Source organism: Cyclopterus lumpus, chromosome 3 (assembly GCF_009769545.1).
Source record: "Cyclopterus lumpus isolate fCycLum1 chromosome 3, fCycLum1.pri, whole genome shotgun sequence".
Lineage (NCBI taxonomy): Eukaryota > Metazoa > Chordata > Actinopteri > Perciformes > Cyclopteridae > Cyclopterus > Cyclopterus lumpus.
This window is the reverse complement of record NC_046968.1, coordinates 19,353,567-19,371,433: the sequence shown is the minus strand read 5'-3', so window position 1 is coordinate 19,371,433 and position 17,867 is coordinate 19,353,567. Positions and strand designations below refer to the sequence as shown.

At 41.1% G+C, this 17,867-nt stretch overlaps 1 protein-coding gene across 1 annotated transcript in view; it reads right to left on the bottom strand.

Moving 5' to 3' along the window:
- The window catches only part of LOC117725867 (MAM domain-containing glycosylphosphatidylinositol anchor protein 1), a 150,709-nt gene that overhangs the window by 81,458 nt on the left and 51,384 nt on the right, over nucleotides 1–17,867 (bottom strand). Inside the window, exon 4 of the mRNA XM_034525735.1 lies at nucleotides 5,952–6,126. Within this exon, the coding sequence (XP_034381626.1) occupies nucleotides 5,952–6,126 (175 nt within the window). The remainder of the gene's footprint in view (nucleotides 1–5,951; nucleotides 6,127–17,867) is intronic.

Below are 17,867 nucleotides of genomic sequence, written 5' to 3'. Positions count from 1 at the left end.
AGATAAATGTCAGACGTTTTACATGACAAAGGTTTTGCAGACAAGGCAAGTTTTTTGTTTCCACTTATTGGAAGCAAGACATTAAACACCTTCCTTCAGGATTCCTGTGATGTAGATCAATACATGACATCACTCAAGCAGCTATTACACAATTGCTGCCACAAAAGATATTATTAGAAAGCTGACAGTAATGAAATTGCTTTGGGTTGGATTTTTCTTATATGTTCTGATAAGAGGAATTCTTATGTCCATTTTACTGTCACTATACTATGGAGTCATAAGAGTATAGACTCCTCAAGACTCATATCAATACATACATACCTCTGTATGCATGCATACGCACACACACACACACACACACACACACACACACACCATATCAGACAGAGTTAGTCTGGGAGTAGCATACCATAACATAGTGTCATGGCAGAGCAGAGCAGGGGATAAAACAGGGGACGACTTGTTTAAGACAAGCGTCACAACACGTTATCTCACATACTAAAGTTAAGAAATGCTGGTTCCTCTCCTTAATTATGGAAATTGATAACCTTTATCCATATTATAAATATAATGTCATACAATGAACACCATGTCTAATGAGTCAAGAATGTTTGATGATGAAAGTCAGATTTGTTTGGGAGTAAACTAATAAAAAAATATAAAACTAATAAAACAAAAAATATAAAAACCATCAAAGACCACATCTCATGTAGCACCAGATTTTGTTAAACATCTATCTGCTTGGAACAAAAAAATCCTGCTGCACAGACTGTTGTTTTCTCTATTTCCTCCAGTAAAAATATAAGTTTGTTTCTAATAAAGTGGGTGGCTCTCTTTCATTTTATTCAGAGGAATTCATGGTTATTAACAAAGAATGCTGTCTGAAATTGAGTTGAGACCAGTAAGGGTTATTTCAAAAGCAGCACAGAAGGATACATTGATTTTTCGATTTTCTTTCAATTGTTGAGAATAATGTGCAAACAAATAAGGCCTGCGGTCGCATAAAAAATGCTTTTGAATGTGTCTGAAATTCAGCAGAACATACTGCCTTTGCCAGGCCAAGGAGAGTTTCCAGATTACTAGGAATTTGACACCTCCAATAACAGTCCAGCATTGGAGCATCTACCATTCCTTCTAAGACAGAATAAGAAAAGTGGAAAGGGAATGAAACTAACAAAAGAAAAGAGACATCCTACAGAGATGAGACTGAACGACAAATATTACAAAACCAGACCAAGGAAATCACGAAGAAGCATGGACAAGCAGAATATATATATATATTGAAAGAGCAACAGAGAAATATAAAAAGTAAAAAAGAGTAAGAAATGCATTGGAGGCCACAGAGTGGAAGATAAACAGAGAATGTAATGAAAGGAGAAACACGTGGAATGAGACGATGAGCACAGGATAGAAAGTGTGCGAGTCTTTGCAACTCTGCTTGACCCAGACAGTAATATGGAGGCCCAGTGTTTCTCCATGCTTCTTTTAATCCTCTGAATAATGCTACTTCTTTCTCTACCTGTCTATCGCACACGTTTACTTGCTATTTGTGCTAAGTGTGTGTGTGTTTATGCAGCTTTACTGAGCATATGTTTTGTGTTTAGGTGTGCGGATGTGTGTGTGCGTGTGTGTGTGCGTATCTGTGTGTGTGTGTGTGTGTGTGTGTGTGTGTGTGAATGTCTGTGTGTGCGTGTGTGTGTGCATGTCTGTGTGTGTGTGTGTGTGTGTGTGTGTGCATCTCAGCACTAGCAGCGGCTCAGCCCATTCCTCCTGCTCCAGCCAGCACAGAGCCTGTGTTGTGACAGAAGATTCGGGTAACAGGGATAGACTAAATGCCACTTTGCCTGCTGTTTATGGGTGTGTTTGTGTGTGTGTGTATGTGCGCGTGCCTGCCACTGTCAAAAACAGCAATTCTAAAGCACTTGTTTTACTGGGTTTTCTTTCTAAATTCACATTGCTGGAATAACAGATTACACATTCGTCTGTTGACTCTCATATCCAGTGACAGTTGGGGTGATAACTGCCAAAGCTGTGAAAGGGCTTGAGTACATTTGGAGATTCATATATTCCATTACCCCATTGACAAATGCAGTAATTACTGACAATGCCACACGAGGTTATTGCCAGTGTTACTTTGAAGAAGTCAAAAGCTGGAAAATCCGCTGAACACAGGATCTTTTGCAATGCTCTTCAGTCAACCACTTCGCCGAAGCCAAACAAACAACTAAAACCAGAAGGAAACAATCTTTCGAGGTCAACAGCATCATCGTTTTCATCACAGATATCACAATATTCCCATCAACACTAACATATTCAGCATCAATATCATCATCATCATCATCATCATCTACATCATCATCATCACATCCCCAAATACTTTCCACTTACCTGATTGTGTCCTGGAGGGAATAAAGTATCCACAGAGAGGATTTGATTGTATCTAACCTCAGCCAATTAATATGCTAAAGTATCATTGGTTGGGTTTCTGAACCAAGTCCATCCCATCAGTAGAGGCTACTCAAAGTTAAACCCCGCCAGCTCACTGCCCCACTGCCTCAGTGGTTAGTGTGCCAGGTCATTGGTCAGCTGATTGATACAGGTGACCCCCATGTAATGGAGGTCTAACAGGGAAAGAAGGTTGTTTGCAGAAATGGGTGACAGGTTGATGAAGTGTTGTTGAGTGAAAAGCATCAGTGAAGCCAGTCTAAGTGACTCCAGATTAATGGAGAGGTTGCTGTGTGTGCTCTTTGTGAAATTGGAAGAGGGTAGATTGACAGAGGGAGCTTCACCTGTACTTGCTGCAGACTTTATAATTTGTTGGCCGAAGGTCTTGCAAGTCCATTATATGTAAAACAATTTGGCAGGCATCAACTATTCTGTGCTAACTTGTTTATTCAAAGTGTTAATAAGTAAAACATGCTAAGTTAGTAACTGATTCACAGGTTTGATTTAAAGTGCATAAATAAAGAATTTTATAGAGTTTAAAGAATTCAAAAAAGAGAGAGAGAAAGTTGAAAAGACGAAATGAAAAAAAAGGAAGAAAAGGGGTGAGATATAAGGATACAAAAATGTAGGTGACTTTTGGTGTATTTTGCTATTCAAAGCAGAATATTGATTATGCGCCTTTTCTTTAATCCTGAAACTCATTCTCTCTGCTTTGCTTCTGCTCCGTCTTTTCAGTTTCAACCTATCATTCGCTCTCTCCCTCTTCATTGTTCCCTACTGTTCCTCTTGTTCTCATACACTGCACTTTGAAGTGTGAGAATGTGCTTTTGGTCATATTTGAGCATGTGTGCATGCTTCAAAGTGCGTCTCTACTACTGTATGCATCGGTGTGCAAGTGCATCTATGTAAAGGCAAAATATGTGTGCACGCTACATGTGAGTAAAGAACAATACATTTGGTTTGTATGTGTGTCTGCATGATGCCTTGCACGCCTGCTTGCATCCATGTGTTTGTATGATGACCTAAAGACAGACAGTGCTGTGTTTGGTTGAGCCTCACAGCTGAGACGAGAGACCCCAGCTGACTGACTACACACACACGCACACAAAATAACACAATGCTTCATCACACACTGGTGTGTGTGGTGCAGAGGATGGCAGGAAGGAAGGAACACATAAAGAAAAAGAAAGAAGTAGGAATGAGGGAAGGAAAAGGGGGGAATGAAGAGTAAAGAGTGAAAAAAAAAGTGTAGTGTGTGGACAATTCAGTTAAAAAAAGCTGAAACATAGAAGACACATACACTGTGTGGTTGAGAGGGAGAGAGCTAAAGCTCTTGTTTGCACCCTGTGCAGGTAACAGCATGTTATGCCCTCTAGTCCAATAACTGGTCTGTCGGATGCATCCAAATTGAAAAGATGAGTGCATCTACCTTATTAAGTGCATATCTCTCTCTCTTTCTCTCTCTGCTCTTTGGTAAACTACAACCTCACTGCCATCTTGTCAGCCAGAAAAGCCCAATTTTGGCAACTCGGTAGAGTCTGGATGGAGCAGATTTTGGTCAAACAGGCAGCAATCACAATGACTTTGAATTCAGACCTGTCAATCAAGCAAACGGGACTGGTGGCAGCTACGACACCGGGGTCACTGGATGGTTTTAGGAGAATAAAAAACTGAATTATATGATCCAACACAGTCATCTGATCTCAACACAAATGATCAATTGGAGATTTGTGAGCTACTTCCAAGATTCAGTTGGATAATCTATGCCAGGAATTTAGAAGCTTTTTTCTTTTAATTTGCCTACCATGTGCACATTAATAGACACAACGTGCATCTCCTCGGTTCGGTACTTCTCAAGATAATGTGGTGCTCTTTCCAGCTGACCTACTGTTCAAAGTGTATCTAAGGAAACTCAGCCGTGGCGGTTACTACTTGTTCCCTCCCTGCTTACAACCCCTCTTTCTTTACTGTCCAATCCATCTTTCCCTCCACTTTAATGTATCTCTCTCTCTCTCTTTATGTGGTATAGCTTGGGCTAATTGTTACATCGCTCTAGAACCGAAGTCCCCATGTGTAGGAAGCGGGGGCTGATCGCCGCTGGGTCTAACACTTTATGGGGGATGGGGAATTGAACAAGCATTGGCCGTCAGAGCTGGTTAGCTTCTCAGAGCTCCTGTCACAACTACACTCACAGTACAACCTGTTTACTACACAGGCCCCCTGCAATTACGAGCACCCCAGCAGGGGCCAAGCCAGCGCCTGGGGAGAACTAACTCTATCAGCAGAAAGGGAGGAGGAAGAAAGAGGGGGAGCCCATTAAGAGGCTGAGGCAGGGTGGTGCTGTAAGTGACAAATCCTAGAGGGACAAGCATGGAGCGAGCATATGTGTGTGTGTGTGTGTGTGTGTATGTACTGTATGTATGCTAAAGATACTAAAGCAGGGGTGGCGGACCATAGTTTTGTATAAAGCAGAGTAGAAGAAGAGATGAATTTGGCAAAAGAAAGGTAGGTAATGGATGTTTAGTGTTATAGGACCCTTGGAAAATCTGCCTTTTTCTATTAGTCTATAAACCCACCCTTAAAATGATTGAATCAATGAAGAAAGGAACTATATATATGCAATAAACCGGTGTAACGGATGAGGAAGATTTTACGGTGCTGGGAATTCAATTAAATTGTATAAAAGTATTGATGTGTTGGGTATATAGTTGCATGTGCGTCAACCTGTCGCCATGACCTGGCCCCTGACTCACAGGGACAGTGGGGCAGTGAAACAAGCAGCAGCACGGGGCCCCTACAACACAACACTGTTTCTCTACTGTTTGTCTGTATGGAAGTCATTACAATTACATCCTTTAGAGAGCCCCAGACTGCAGGGACAGTTCAAAGGATGTGTAACAAGGTGTGAAAAGAGAGGGTAATCTCTTAATTCTCATCAGATTAGTAATCAACATGCTAATTGCGACAACGCTAAACAGCAAGAAATAATGAGGATCAGTCTAAACGGCCAAGAACCAGATTTTGTGGTTGTGCTCATTTTTTTTAAAGCTTTTTTTACTAGACTAGTGGGACCTGGGTTAGTTGAGAAATAGTGGGTTAGGGAGCCCGTACTACCTGGACCAACTGTTATAAAACTCTTGATATGTCCCACAGACTTCACTTTTTATCCAGGAGTATCTGACAAAAGGTGTTTTTGTAATTACCCTCATTGGTGGAGAACACACGGCTGCATTATCCAGACAATAAACCATGGGCAAAACATGTTAATTTTACTCCTACCATACTTTTCATCCTTTCCACCATAAATCATCAGATACTCCTGGAAGCCATTCCCACTTGAAATCTCAACATCAATCTGTCTTTCATCTTTCCTCCTCCAATCTTTCCATCTCTCCGCATCTCGGTCTTCTCTAACAGTGGGAATAGCTCGAGTGATAGTTAGCTGTGGTACAGAAGTGGAAGGAGTTTTTTGTATTTTTTTTCCATCTTTCTCCCTGCCCACTTACACTGCACATCTACACGGATGGACTTGATGGCAGCCACCCCCACCCCGTTGTCGGCCTTGCAGTAGTAGCGACCCCCCTGCACCCTGTGGATGCCCTCGATGCGAAGCGTCTCGTTGTAGATGGATGTTTCCTGGAACTTGTCTGATGCACTGCCAGCCGTCTTTGTCCACCGTACCTGAAGAGAGCGGGGAAGGGGAGAAAATGTTGAATTGACGAAGATGCTGTCAGTGAAAACAAGGTGTAGCAAGGGCAGAATCAGTCAAAGTGTAATGTAAGAAAGTTAGAAAACGGGGACAGAAAGAAAGACGAGGTGGCCAGGCTTTGACATTTGATTTCCCAAAAACTTTTAAGATACAGTATAAACAAAAAGCACACATTCAAACATCTCCCTACCCAAACAAATATTCATGTTTATGCACAAACCGATGAAAGCATAATGAAATAGTAACATTCTGCTCTCGTTTCCAACAAAGAAAACCAAGTGACATGTAATTCTTCAATAGACAATTTAAATCCTTTGTTGATGATTAAAAGAAGTGTCACTGCACTCTCTGGTGGAAAATGTGGAGTCTGTTTCTCTTCTGCGTCTGTAACCAAATACGACAGTGATGTCATAGTGTACTGAGACATCACGGCAGCAAGTTGAGAAGCTGAAGCCGACTGTATTCCCTAGAAACACGACAGCATCAGTCATTTTCATCAGATTTTTATGGTCACCTGGGGCCTGGGCGAGTTATGACTCGTTCATTTTCAATTTAGTGTGACTGAGCTATCGAGCTACACAGTCCGTATAGGGAGGTTGGGGCTGTGAATCATCTGTTTGTTTCCCATCCCCTACCCATGTCTTTGCTAGTTTATTCAAACCATGACCACAGTAGTTCAACAAAGGTCCTACAATCCTAACAAGTGTTTCCCTATCAATAACCAAGCAGTTATTTTAATCCGAACTATGATCTTTAATTATTTTGAGCCTAGACCCAACCAAACCTTAACCATTGCGTTTTCGCATCATAAAAAAGTTATATTTTTGCAGCTGTGGCAAACAAATGACATCCTCCTTGTGCTCATAGTGTCACCTGTAACGTGGTTGAAAGGTATGTCTACATAAAGCAAATTCAGTAACCTAGAACAAGTCTGAATAATTGATGAAAATTATAAATGGATTTATTACTTTTTATCCTCAGTGATAAAATCTCTGTCTGCTCCATATAATAGAAGTTAATGACACTTAGCGCTGTACTCACGATGTCCATGAAGCTAAACTAAGACCATTAAGAGTTTTGACAAACTCTATATGGCTTTTTCACGCCTCAATTATCCCATCAAGCTGTGGGAACGCTGCACGGCCGACAGCAACAAGATACAATCACTAGATTAATCAAGTGCAAAAACATACTCAAACGCGCACACACATATACACACACACGTGCTTCAGAGATACATGAAAGCCTGTAAAGTCATCAGCTCTAAAATGTTATTCTCACTGGGGTGTGTGTGTGTGTAACTGTGTGTGTACAGTCCATTAATCCCTATTAACCCTTATGTCTGTTATCAACCTCGACGAGACTATCAGCCATGTCCTGTTGAGGAGGTCAGAAGCGATAATGGGCAAAAGTCACTAATACTGTGTGTGTGTGTGTGTGTGTGTGTGTGTGTGTGTGTGTGTGTGTGTGTGTGTGTGTGTGTTTGTGTGTAGAAGTGTGTGGCTCCTGCTCTCATGCACATTGTCTGCCTGTGTTCCTGGATATGTACTCTGCAGCGGTGTACATATTCACTCCTGCGTGCATGCGTAGGAGTGCATGTGAGAGTGAGTGTGTTGGTTCCAAAGCAGGTTATATGGATTAGCAGATTATCAGGGCCTGTGTAAACGCTCCCTGCCTGTTTATTCAGCTCTGTTTGTGGGAAGGATTTGGAGGAGGCAGTCTGCCATTGATCAAACGAGCCAAGGTGAGCAATGAACCGCACCCTGTCTCTCCATGGTTCAGTGACTCCAGTTTGCATTCATGCATCTGTGTGTGTGTGTGTGTGTGTGTGCGTGCGGAGCTTTGTGAGAGAGTGAAAGTGAGCATGAAGTGTGTGTCTGTGTTTTTCCTGCTTTTATCCTTTATCTTTAAGGATTAAAACATGAGCGAATAACAGACATTTTGTTTGCACTCGCTTTGAAGAGTTATTCATAGGATTAGAGTTCAGGAACATTAAGATTAGTTTCAAGTTCAGAACATTTTTAATGGGAAGATTATGTGAAAGGGGCTTTGTGAGTAAAATAAAATAATAATATGTTTCAGTAAAATCAGTTACTGAATGCTTACTGCCGTGTGTACATAATGAAACTTTGTGTGTGTGTTTGCGTAAAGAGAAAGCGTTAAGCATGAAATCAGGATGAAGTTTCGCACTCTAAAGATTAGAGAAAGTCAACAGAAGTGGGAGTAACATGTGAGCTTACAATAATACTGCAAAGAGTATTGTTATATTGGGACATCCTGGGGAAAAAGGGGAAAATGAGTAAAGTATGTAAGGAAACGGAGCGGCAAGAGTCGGGGAGGAATCGAGTAGGCAATGAGAGGGTGAAAAAAAAATTGCATGTGTAAGTGAGAGGTTTCTTTAGAGCGAGTGAGAGTGAGAATGAGAGGGAATGATATATACAGTATCGCTGGCAGCTGTGTGATGGGGAGAGAAATGGTGCATCACACTCAGAGTTGCTACACCGGGGAGGCAGATGAAGCAAAATAGAGAGAGGTGATATCGTGAACAAAGGGGACATAGTGTGTGATGCAGATGACAGGCAGACGGCAGAAGAGCCTATATCTGCCTGTTACACCAGCAGCTTAAAACCATCACCTGCGCTCTCTTTCTCTGACCTCGTTCGCTCTCCCTCCACACCTCTTTCTTCTCTCTTCCCTCAATAGACGTGTGACGCTGTTCTATTTTTTCCACTCAGGTCCCCGACGGATTGGTCTGGATCTCACTCCCAGTCCTCTTCTCTCTCCCTCATCTTATCCCTGTCTGGCTGCTTTTCTCTTCCCATCTTTTATATCTTCACCTGAAAGCCGAACACTGACTTGCCATCAGATATTGTGTCGAAATGCACATCCGTTTACACACATGAAACCCCTGCAGATTCACACACATGCTGGGAAATGAAGATGCATTTGTTGAGTCAGAGCCTTTTGTAATAATAGCTCTTGAATTTGGTTAGGAGTGTAATGCGAAGGGAAGGCTTGGGATCCCCTGGGATCCATCTCGACATGAAATGCAGCCGTTTCTGTATTCAGCTGAGGGAGCTGTATGCTGTCTAAGACACAGATGTTTCAACAGGAGAACAGACACTGTGTAGAGAACAGGCTTGTCTGACAATTTCAAAGAGGCAGTTTGTGGTTTTATGGGAGGGTGGGCGGCTGGTGCCATTAGGACCGATTCAAACTGCGGTAATTGAAGAGTGTACTAAAATACTGACCAGAGCCAAGTGGGCTAGTAAATGTTCCATTACTGGCCACATGTTGTGTGGTCACCCTTTGCAAAGTTGTTGATGTCTGTTTCCAACCAAAGCATTGTACTTTCTGCTATTGTTAAAACCCATTAATGGTAATAACTTGTCCTTGAATCTATCACGCTGCCTTGTTTTAGTGAAGTGATGTTTGCATGTGTGTTTGAGTCAAAATTAGGTACCCCCTATGTTTAAGTACATTTGGTTGCCGCGTCTTTTAAATTTCAATGATCAAACCCAGATAGTGAAGTCCATATTGTTTAGTAAACTCTTTCCATTTGAGGCTTTAAGCACATTGAGCACCAGTCTTCTCTAGCAGCGTTCACACGGCAGCAGAGAGCTTTTTGATTAGTTGTTGTAAAGTACATTGTGAACTTAATCAGATAAACAGACTTTATTGGCATTGTCAACCATGTTGCGATCTGACTAGCTAGTACACATTTTCTTAGCAGTTTGCTCACAGCATCTCAAGCCACAGTAAATATGCTGCACTCCATAATACCGATGGATATTTTAACAATAAACCCAGGTGGCCATGCAGTTTATTAGTCACATACAATCCAATACAACAGCCCTGCAATAGAAGCTAACTTTATAAAGCTTATAATGTTCAGTTTTCATTGAGACAGCTGACAAAATATTAGATACTCCTTTCAATGCTTGGCCAACAACATTGACCCTGAGGTTCTTCGCCACAGAGTTGAATCAACACCTCTCTGCCACATTGTCAACAAAAAGCTTTCTAACGGTGGGATTTATTGCACAGCTCTTGTATTGCATTGGATCTAGGTGTGGGTACCTAATAAACCGGCAATGGATTTTAGCTTCAAATCAGTAAATCTGTGTTGACTTGAGATAAAGAAGGACAGCTAATAAGGCATGATGAATATGGATGAGAAACATTGAAGTAGAGAAGAGAGAGTAAAAAGTGTGCTCTTCTTAAGGTGGTGAGGGAGAAGAAGGCTAATGTGTGTCAACCACACTGACAGGTCAGTGGCCTGCAACTGTCCGTCCAAACAACTCTCTCCCTCCTCTCACTCTCTTTCTGTGTGTGTGTGGTCTCAGTTGTGTACCTTTTTTCTGATCTCCCTCTTTATTTCTGTCTCTCTCTGTTTCCATCCGTCAATTCTGTGTCTCCAAGTCTAAAGTTGCTTTTCTTTAACATTTCTCATATATCTTACACCTCTAATTCTCTCTCTCTCTCTCTCCTCCCTTTCTGATCTGTCTCTGAGCCTCTAACTTCTCTCCCCAGAGTGACACATCTCAACAGGATCCAGCAGACATGGTCCGATGGCTGTCGGACCCTTTTTGCTCCGCTGTCTCAACTGAAACTGTAAACACTACACAACAATACAGGAGAGACCTTAATACTGAGTTAGCATTTAGCTTAGAAAAAGGAGGTTGAGATTGTTGCTTCCACCGCGCTCTTTATGTTAATATGTTATAAATATTCAGCACAGCTGTCACAAATAATAAAAACATTGGAGATCGAGTATCCTAATCTGATCCTGAATTATTGTGATGCAGCTAACGAACTGGACAGGTCACCCGTCGATTGTCTCACGCTTACACATTTAGATTTCTGCCTGAGCAATTAAGAAACTGTAAACCTGTGTTACCACATTGGTAACACTTTATGGTAAGAGTACATTAATTATCATAAATTAAACTATATATGACCTAATTCAAGACCAATATGTTAATTAATACAATAACTATTTATTAAGTATTTCAATCATCATGTCTTCTTCAGTTATGTCTGCAATTTAAGGGATAGGCTAAAGCAATGCAAAGCAATGCATTATTATTATTATTTTTAATTCCAAGTGTTGTAATCATGATTAACTAAGCCTGTCAATCATCCTCTGTCTCGAGCTGCTTCCAATTTTTTACTTGCTTTTTGTTCAAATGTATTGATTAGGGTTACCCCTACATCGTCCTGTTTTGTGGTCCATATTAGCACAGTTCAAATTCAATGTAGTTGTTACCTATCAGGCTGGGTGGGGCAAGGTGCCTGTGTGTGTGCTTTCTCCCCGCCGGCCTTTCTTTCTCTCTCCATCCCTTGTTTATCTCTTCAGGTGCCAATAAGGTGATTGGTTGCCACCTGTGCAGGCCGGTCATGCTGCTCCTGGGTTTCCACAAAGTTCAGAATGGCCAATAAGCAGAGGGGGGCCAGGCTTAAAAGGAGGATGCCTGAGGAGTGAACAGTGCCTGTTAAACTAGCACTGATGTTGTGATGGTTTGTGGTGGGAGGTTGAGGACAGGGAGTTTGGGGTACCCTTTATATTTGGACAAATACCTAGTTATTTTTTGTGGAGACACATTCGGTTTATTGGCCGGTGACAGAATTGTTTCGAGAAGCATGTGAAGCCATTTTGTTTGTTTTGTTTCCAGAGGTAGTTAGCCAGGCTTAGTTTTGTTCTATTGATTTCTATTTGTTTGGCACGGCCACACATGTCCCATCCTCTCCCACTTTGATTGAGAAACTTTCTGTTTTTAAATGTTACTTCTACTTTTGACTTTTTCACATTCTTTGGTTGTCGTGTGTTCGTCCCCTAGACTAGACAAAGGGGACGTAACAGTAGTTTACTATCATCCACTGAGTAAAATACAGCTGTGAAAGGTTGAATCCCTCCTTGTTTGACATCACTGTCAGCGATGCTGAGCTTGCAAAGCTTCCCCCCTTCTAAACCACTGCTGCTTCCTGGGGTATTACGGGGTCTGAATCCGTTACGTTCCCTCCCAGTAGCTCACCCAGAGCTTGCTAGGCCTGCTTTCTACAATTTGTCTAACTCTTCTTTTGATGTAACACCAGCGGAGTCAACGAAACAGTGCTTGATCCATCCAACTGGCTCACTTACCGTGAATAGGCTTAAGATGGTAATCCTGTTATCGGGGAATACTACTTGGCACGGACGCAGAACCACACACACTCTGAGGCGCTCAGACATACACAAAGCAAAGTGTGAGGGGAAAGTGTGGGAGAGGAGGAGAAAAGACAGGCCGACATGACAAAATAACGGGTAAAAATAAGGAGTATAGTTGATAATTGCAGCTTGAACCGACAGTCATTGAGAAGTAATCGCTCCCACTTTGTCTAAATTGAAAAAGAAAAGTGACATGGTGCGGATGAAATGCAGTATAAGACTAAATAAACTTGCACATGGAAATATCCATTCTAATTATCTGTCACTGGGAGGAGATATGGAGGGATAGAGTAAAGCAACGGAGAGGAGAGGAAGAATAAAGGGATGGTTAAAGACTAGATTAAGAGACTAGAGCAAGGAATAAATATAATTTCAAGCATCACCGCCTGAATGTACGTTGCTTTGCTGATTCATGGCATTGTGCATTGAGAGCGAGGAACCAGAGATGTGTGGGGACAAGTGTACATGTGTACAATAAAGAGGGCAGATAGTATAACTTCTTTTTTTCTTTCAGCAGGAAATTAATAAAACAAATGCGGGAGAATAAAAGGGGTGTATAGGAGAGACGAAAGCAGCGGTGAAAAGGGGTAGAGAAGCAGAGGAGAGACGGTGCAGATAAAATTAAGAAAAATATTATATTACATAAGGAGAAATAAAAGTGTGATCAATGACAGAGAAAAACAAAACAAAGACTGGACCAGGAGATACAAGAAGATATGAAAAACATTTTTTAAAAAGAGGAAAATTAGGTAAAAAGATGATATATGTATTTTCTTTATGTTAGTTAAATTACATTATGCAATCTCCATTTACTATACGCTGCCTGTTTAAATGTGAAATCAATAGCCTACTGTAGGTAATTGCCAAGAGTATAAGCGAGTAGCATAACGGGATTATTGTCAATATGAAACTTAACTGACTTCACATAAATAAGTTATTCCACAACTCATTCAACGTAGTCACCTGTATCTGAATAAAGCTGAGCAACAGTTGCCATCAGGGGGTGTGGGTGTATCAGAGTGGAACACCTTCCAACCCTCAGTGCAGAGATAATTTCCTCACAAAGTCCAATAAAACTGAGTCATTGATATTAAATACACCCTCCCTCCCTCTAACCTTGACATACAATACGAATGGCTTTATCGCTCTTTCTACCTGTGCAATATGAGACCAAGGCTGCGATAAAATTACAGGAGGCAATGGAATCATCAGCATTTACGATAATGTCATGATCTCTAAATATATATATATATATGTATATGTGTGTATATATGTATGTATATATGTATATATATATATATAACTTGTGTGCAAGTCATTGGCGCTGATGATGGTGATAGCTTTATGACACTGTAGATCAACAAATATTTTCCATTGCTTGCTCATGAAACACCTGATTTTAAGGTTATTCAGATGATCATAATCCCATATACAAAACAACATAATTCACTTTTTTTTTTGAGCATTTCACTCACCATTGGATTGCTCGAGTCAGAGGGGAACAAAGCAAGGCGGACAGAATCAGCAGACGTGAGCATCTCTCTCCAAACGGCCTGTGTGTACACAGCCAGCAGCAGCAGTGTCAGCAGCTACCTCACACGCTCCGCCCATGTTGGATGTGTTTGTTGTAACGAGCGATGGCAAATTAGCACAAGCGTGGCATGAGATGGAGAAATGTGAGCCCTCTCTTTTTTGTGTATGTGCGTCTGCGTGTGTAGAGCAGATGATGTCACTGCTGAGTGCCATGAAGATGCTGAAATAAAGAGGGATGGAAGGAGGGACGGAAGTAAAGAAAAGCCTGACAGATACATTATGTATCTATCTCACGTATTATATAGATACAAATGACCTCACAAAAGCTTTTCATAAACTATGCATATCCACCCTGACCTTGGTTGCCCCTCTAAAAACCTAGCTAAAACTGATAATAAGAGCAACAAACAAACAAAAATGTATTTGTGAAGTCACAGTGACCTTGACCTTTGACCACCAAAATCTAATTCTTTCATCCTGCTAAATTTAAAGAAATTCCCTTCAGGTGTTCCTGAAACATACCAAAAACATAATGCCTCTGGCCACGGCTATTGCCAGCATGGAGGCATAACAATTCCGGTGTTTTTTTAGAAAGCTGCACAGTACGGAAACAGTTCTCCTTCGTGTGACAAATGACTTATTACTGGCTGCGGTCTCTGGACACGGCTTTGTCATGGTGCTGCTGGCCTGAAGTGCAGCCGTCAGCGCCATAGAACACATCATTCGTATTGAGAGACTGAGAAATGGGCAGGAATCATTGGAGTTTCACTCAAGTGTTTCTCCTCTTACCTGGACAACAGGAAATGTTGTGTCTCCATCCAGATGTTTAAATCAACAACAGCTAGCGTCACATGTGGACTGCCCCAAGGATCTATTCTGGGACCAATTGTATTCTCACTGTACACGTTGGCTCTTGCACACATCGCTCTGCAACACAACAGCTTGTTTCAGTGCTGCACTGATGATACACAGTTAACAATACTGAACTCTGTGTATCCATTCTCAGTGACTGGACGGCAGCTAATGTCCTACAATTGAATAGCAATAAAAAAGAGGCTTTCATCTCTGGTCCAGAACATCGTAAACTACTACTTACTGCCAATGGTAAGTCTGTGGCAAAGAACCTCAGGTTAACTTTTAATAACCACTTTGAACTATCATCCAAGCTTGTTTTTTATCAATTCAGAAACATTTTAATGCTAGAAAAAAAACATGCTTTTATATAATCTCACCTCTCTTTTTACCTGTTTAAACTCCCACTCAGTCTCACAATTGAACATATCCTTAATTTAGCAGACAGATGACTAACTAAATCTAGGAAGTCCTGTCATATCACTCTAATTTTGAGTATGACTGTACTGGTTGACCATTATTGACTGGCATATTATGTTGCAGATTTTCAGCACTATTTACCCCACTGGAGCTATTAGGAGCCTCCTTAAAACTAAGATTATAACTCTTTGTATTAGGGTGTTTTATTTTTACTTTATTGTCATTATGTATTACAATTATTCTTTGTTTTTATATGCACTTCCATACATAATTTGCACTTGTATCTGTTCACCGCACGTAAGTGCTGCTTACATGGGTTTCTGATATTTTATATTTTTTTAAGCTTTTAAGCTGCAAAACACTTGCACTTGAAAGGTGCAATAAAAAAACATTATTATTTGTATTGATCTACCTTCAATATTTAATAAGGGATTCAATATTAATCAATATGTTTTAGAAACCATTTTTCAACCACTGATAGGACAATATCAGTCCGACAGCTGATCAAAACACTGACAAAAACTTATATTTCAAAAGTTACATCAGAAACAGTGTTCATTACAAGCTAGTCATGTGACAAACTTAAATCACACTGCCTGTCCATCTGCCAGTCTGTTTATCTATCTGTGTCCAGCCCCTATACAATATCGAGAGTCTACTTTTTTCCCACAGGTATACAGACATTTAGACATCACCTTTATTATTTTTAGCCTCAGAGAGGGGCTTGTCTGAAAAGTATAGTGCGTTGTCACGGCAGCAGACACTCCAGAGACACCACACAGACAAGGTATAGAGGAGTCGAGCACCGAATCGTGCCCCCAGACTCATCACCAGCAATATTACGTTTTCTTGTTTTTGCTTGGAGATCTAATTTGATTTTTGTCTTTGTTCTGTTGTCTCTCAACATCTCAAGTAGTCAAGGACACAGATGCAAAGACTCGCTAGCGCACACACACTCAGCTAAAGTAGTTTGGTCCAGTTGGGTTTCTAATTTGTCTCTGAACTTGAGTGTGAAGTAAAGAGATATGCAGACACGGTACAAAAGTAAAATTTTAAAGTTGCCCTCATCAAGTGTTGGATAAGTGATTGCTATGAAAAGGTTGATTACTCTACTGAACGTATGCAGACAGGCCTTCATGGTGCAGAGCAGCAATTTCACCAACCTCAAGCTTCAGCAAGAAGGAACAGTTTGATCTCAGTCTATGACACATTTTGCTTTAGCTAATGATATGAAAATGGCTGTATGTACATTATAGCTTAACAACAGAACGACCTTCCAAATCACTAATTAAACACCAAACAAGGCTTTTGTGTGACAAGATGCAGTATTGCACCAAGATGTGTTAGTTCTTCTATCGGATGGTTACATTTAAAGCCCTTCTTGGTAAACGTCATGGATTCATTTTAGTCTGTTTCTTTTTTTTTTATCTGCATTTAGCAGCTCACCACCATGTCTTATACGGGCATTTTTCTTTCACCAGTCTTTTTAAAAAATGTTCTCTCACTTTTTTTCTTGCTACGTCTTTCACTTCAGTGTATTCTGTTCTTATTCACGTTCATACCGTAAAACACACATGTGATATGCCCACACGCATGGCTGTAGTAGGAAGTTGTATTTAAGGTGTTATGAAACTTTTGAGGTTTTAAAAGGAGCACAATAATCAAAGAGAGTCAAAGGTCTCTCGGCCTTCTCTTTCTCAGATATAAAATACACAGACGCTTTCTTTCTAAATGTATACTGTTCCCCACAGTTCCTTCTTCGGTTTGCTGCCATCAAACTCTGCTTTCAATCTGTCTAGTAACCCCCCTCCCAGTAACCTTTTTCTACCCATCTTGATCTTCATCTTCTTCTCCTCTATCCTTCCTCTTCATTGTGTCCCTAAGTCCAGTTAGGGGTCGGGCAGTGACCTTGGTGTCTAGGTCGTGTTCCCTCTGAGTGCCTGTGCAGCCTCGTGCTGCCACCCGATCAGCCTTGCTTTCAGCCTCACTATTGATCGCCTTCCACTCACCCCTCAAGGACGGAAATCCAAACCCATATTCCAGACCGCAGCCCCGATCTCCCTCCCTCCCTCCATTCCCCACTTCTTTCTTTTTTCTGCCTCTCCACTTTTCTCTGCTATGGCTCTCCTCACCTTTTCCTCTCTTATAGAATTCATCACACACACACACACACACACACACACATACACACCTACACATACATACACGCGCACGCACACGCCGGTCTCAAGGTTGCAATGACCAGCAGACCCATGAATAAATAATAAGGAGGTAGGAATCACTTTCAGAAAAAACATTTACTCTCCTATTGTGTTCTTGAAGAAGCCGTGTGTGTGCATGTGTGTGTATGTATCGGTGTGTGTGTGTGTGTGTGCACTGTGTGTAACAAGAAAAGCTTTGTGAACGAGACTACAGTGCTTTGTTAACGGAAAGCCTCGCTGTCCCTGGAGTTAACTTGAACGATGCTACAAGCACCTTCTAGGTGACCTCTAACACTAACGTTTTTTTTCTTGTTTTCTTGTTTCTTAAAGTATTCGAAGAAAGAATCATTGGGCTTGACATGAGAATATAGGAGGATAACCTCATTATCTTGCCTGCTGTCTACAAACTGCAATGAAATGTTTCAAATTCGTTGTATTGGTCCAAGGTAATACTATAATAATATAAAGGGGAACAATGTTTCAGTTTGAAACAGCGTCT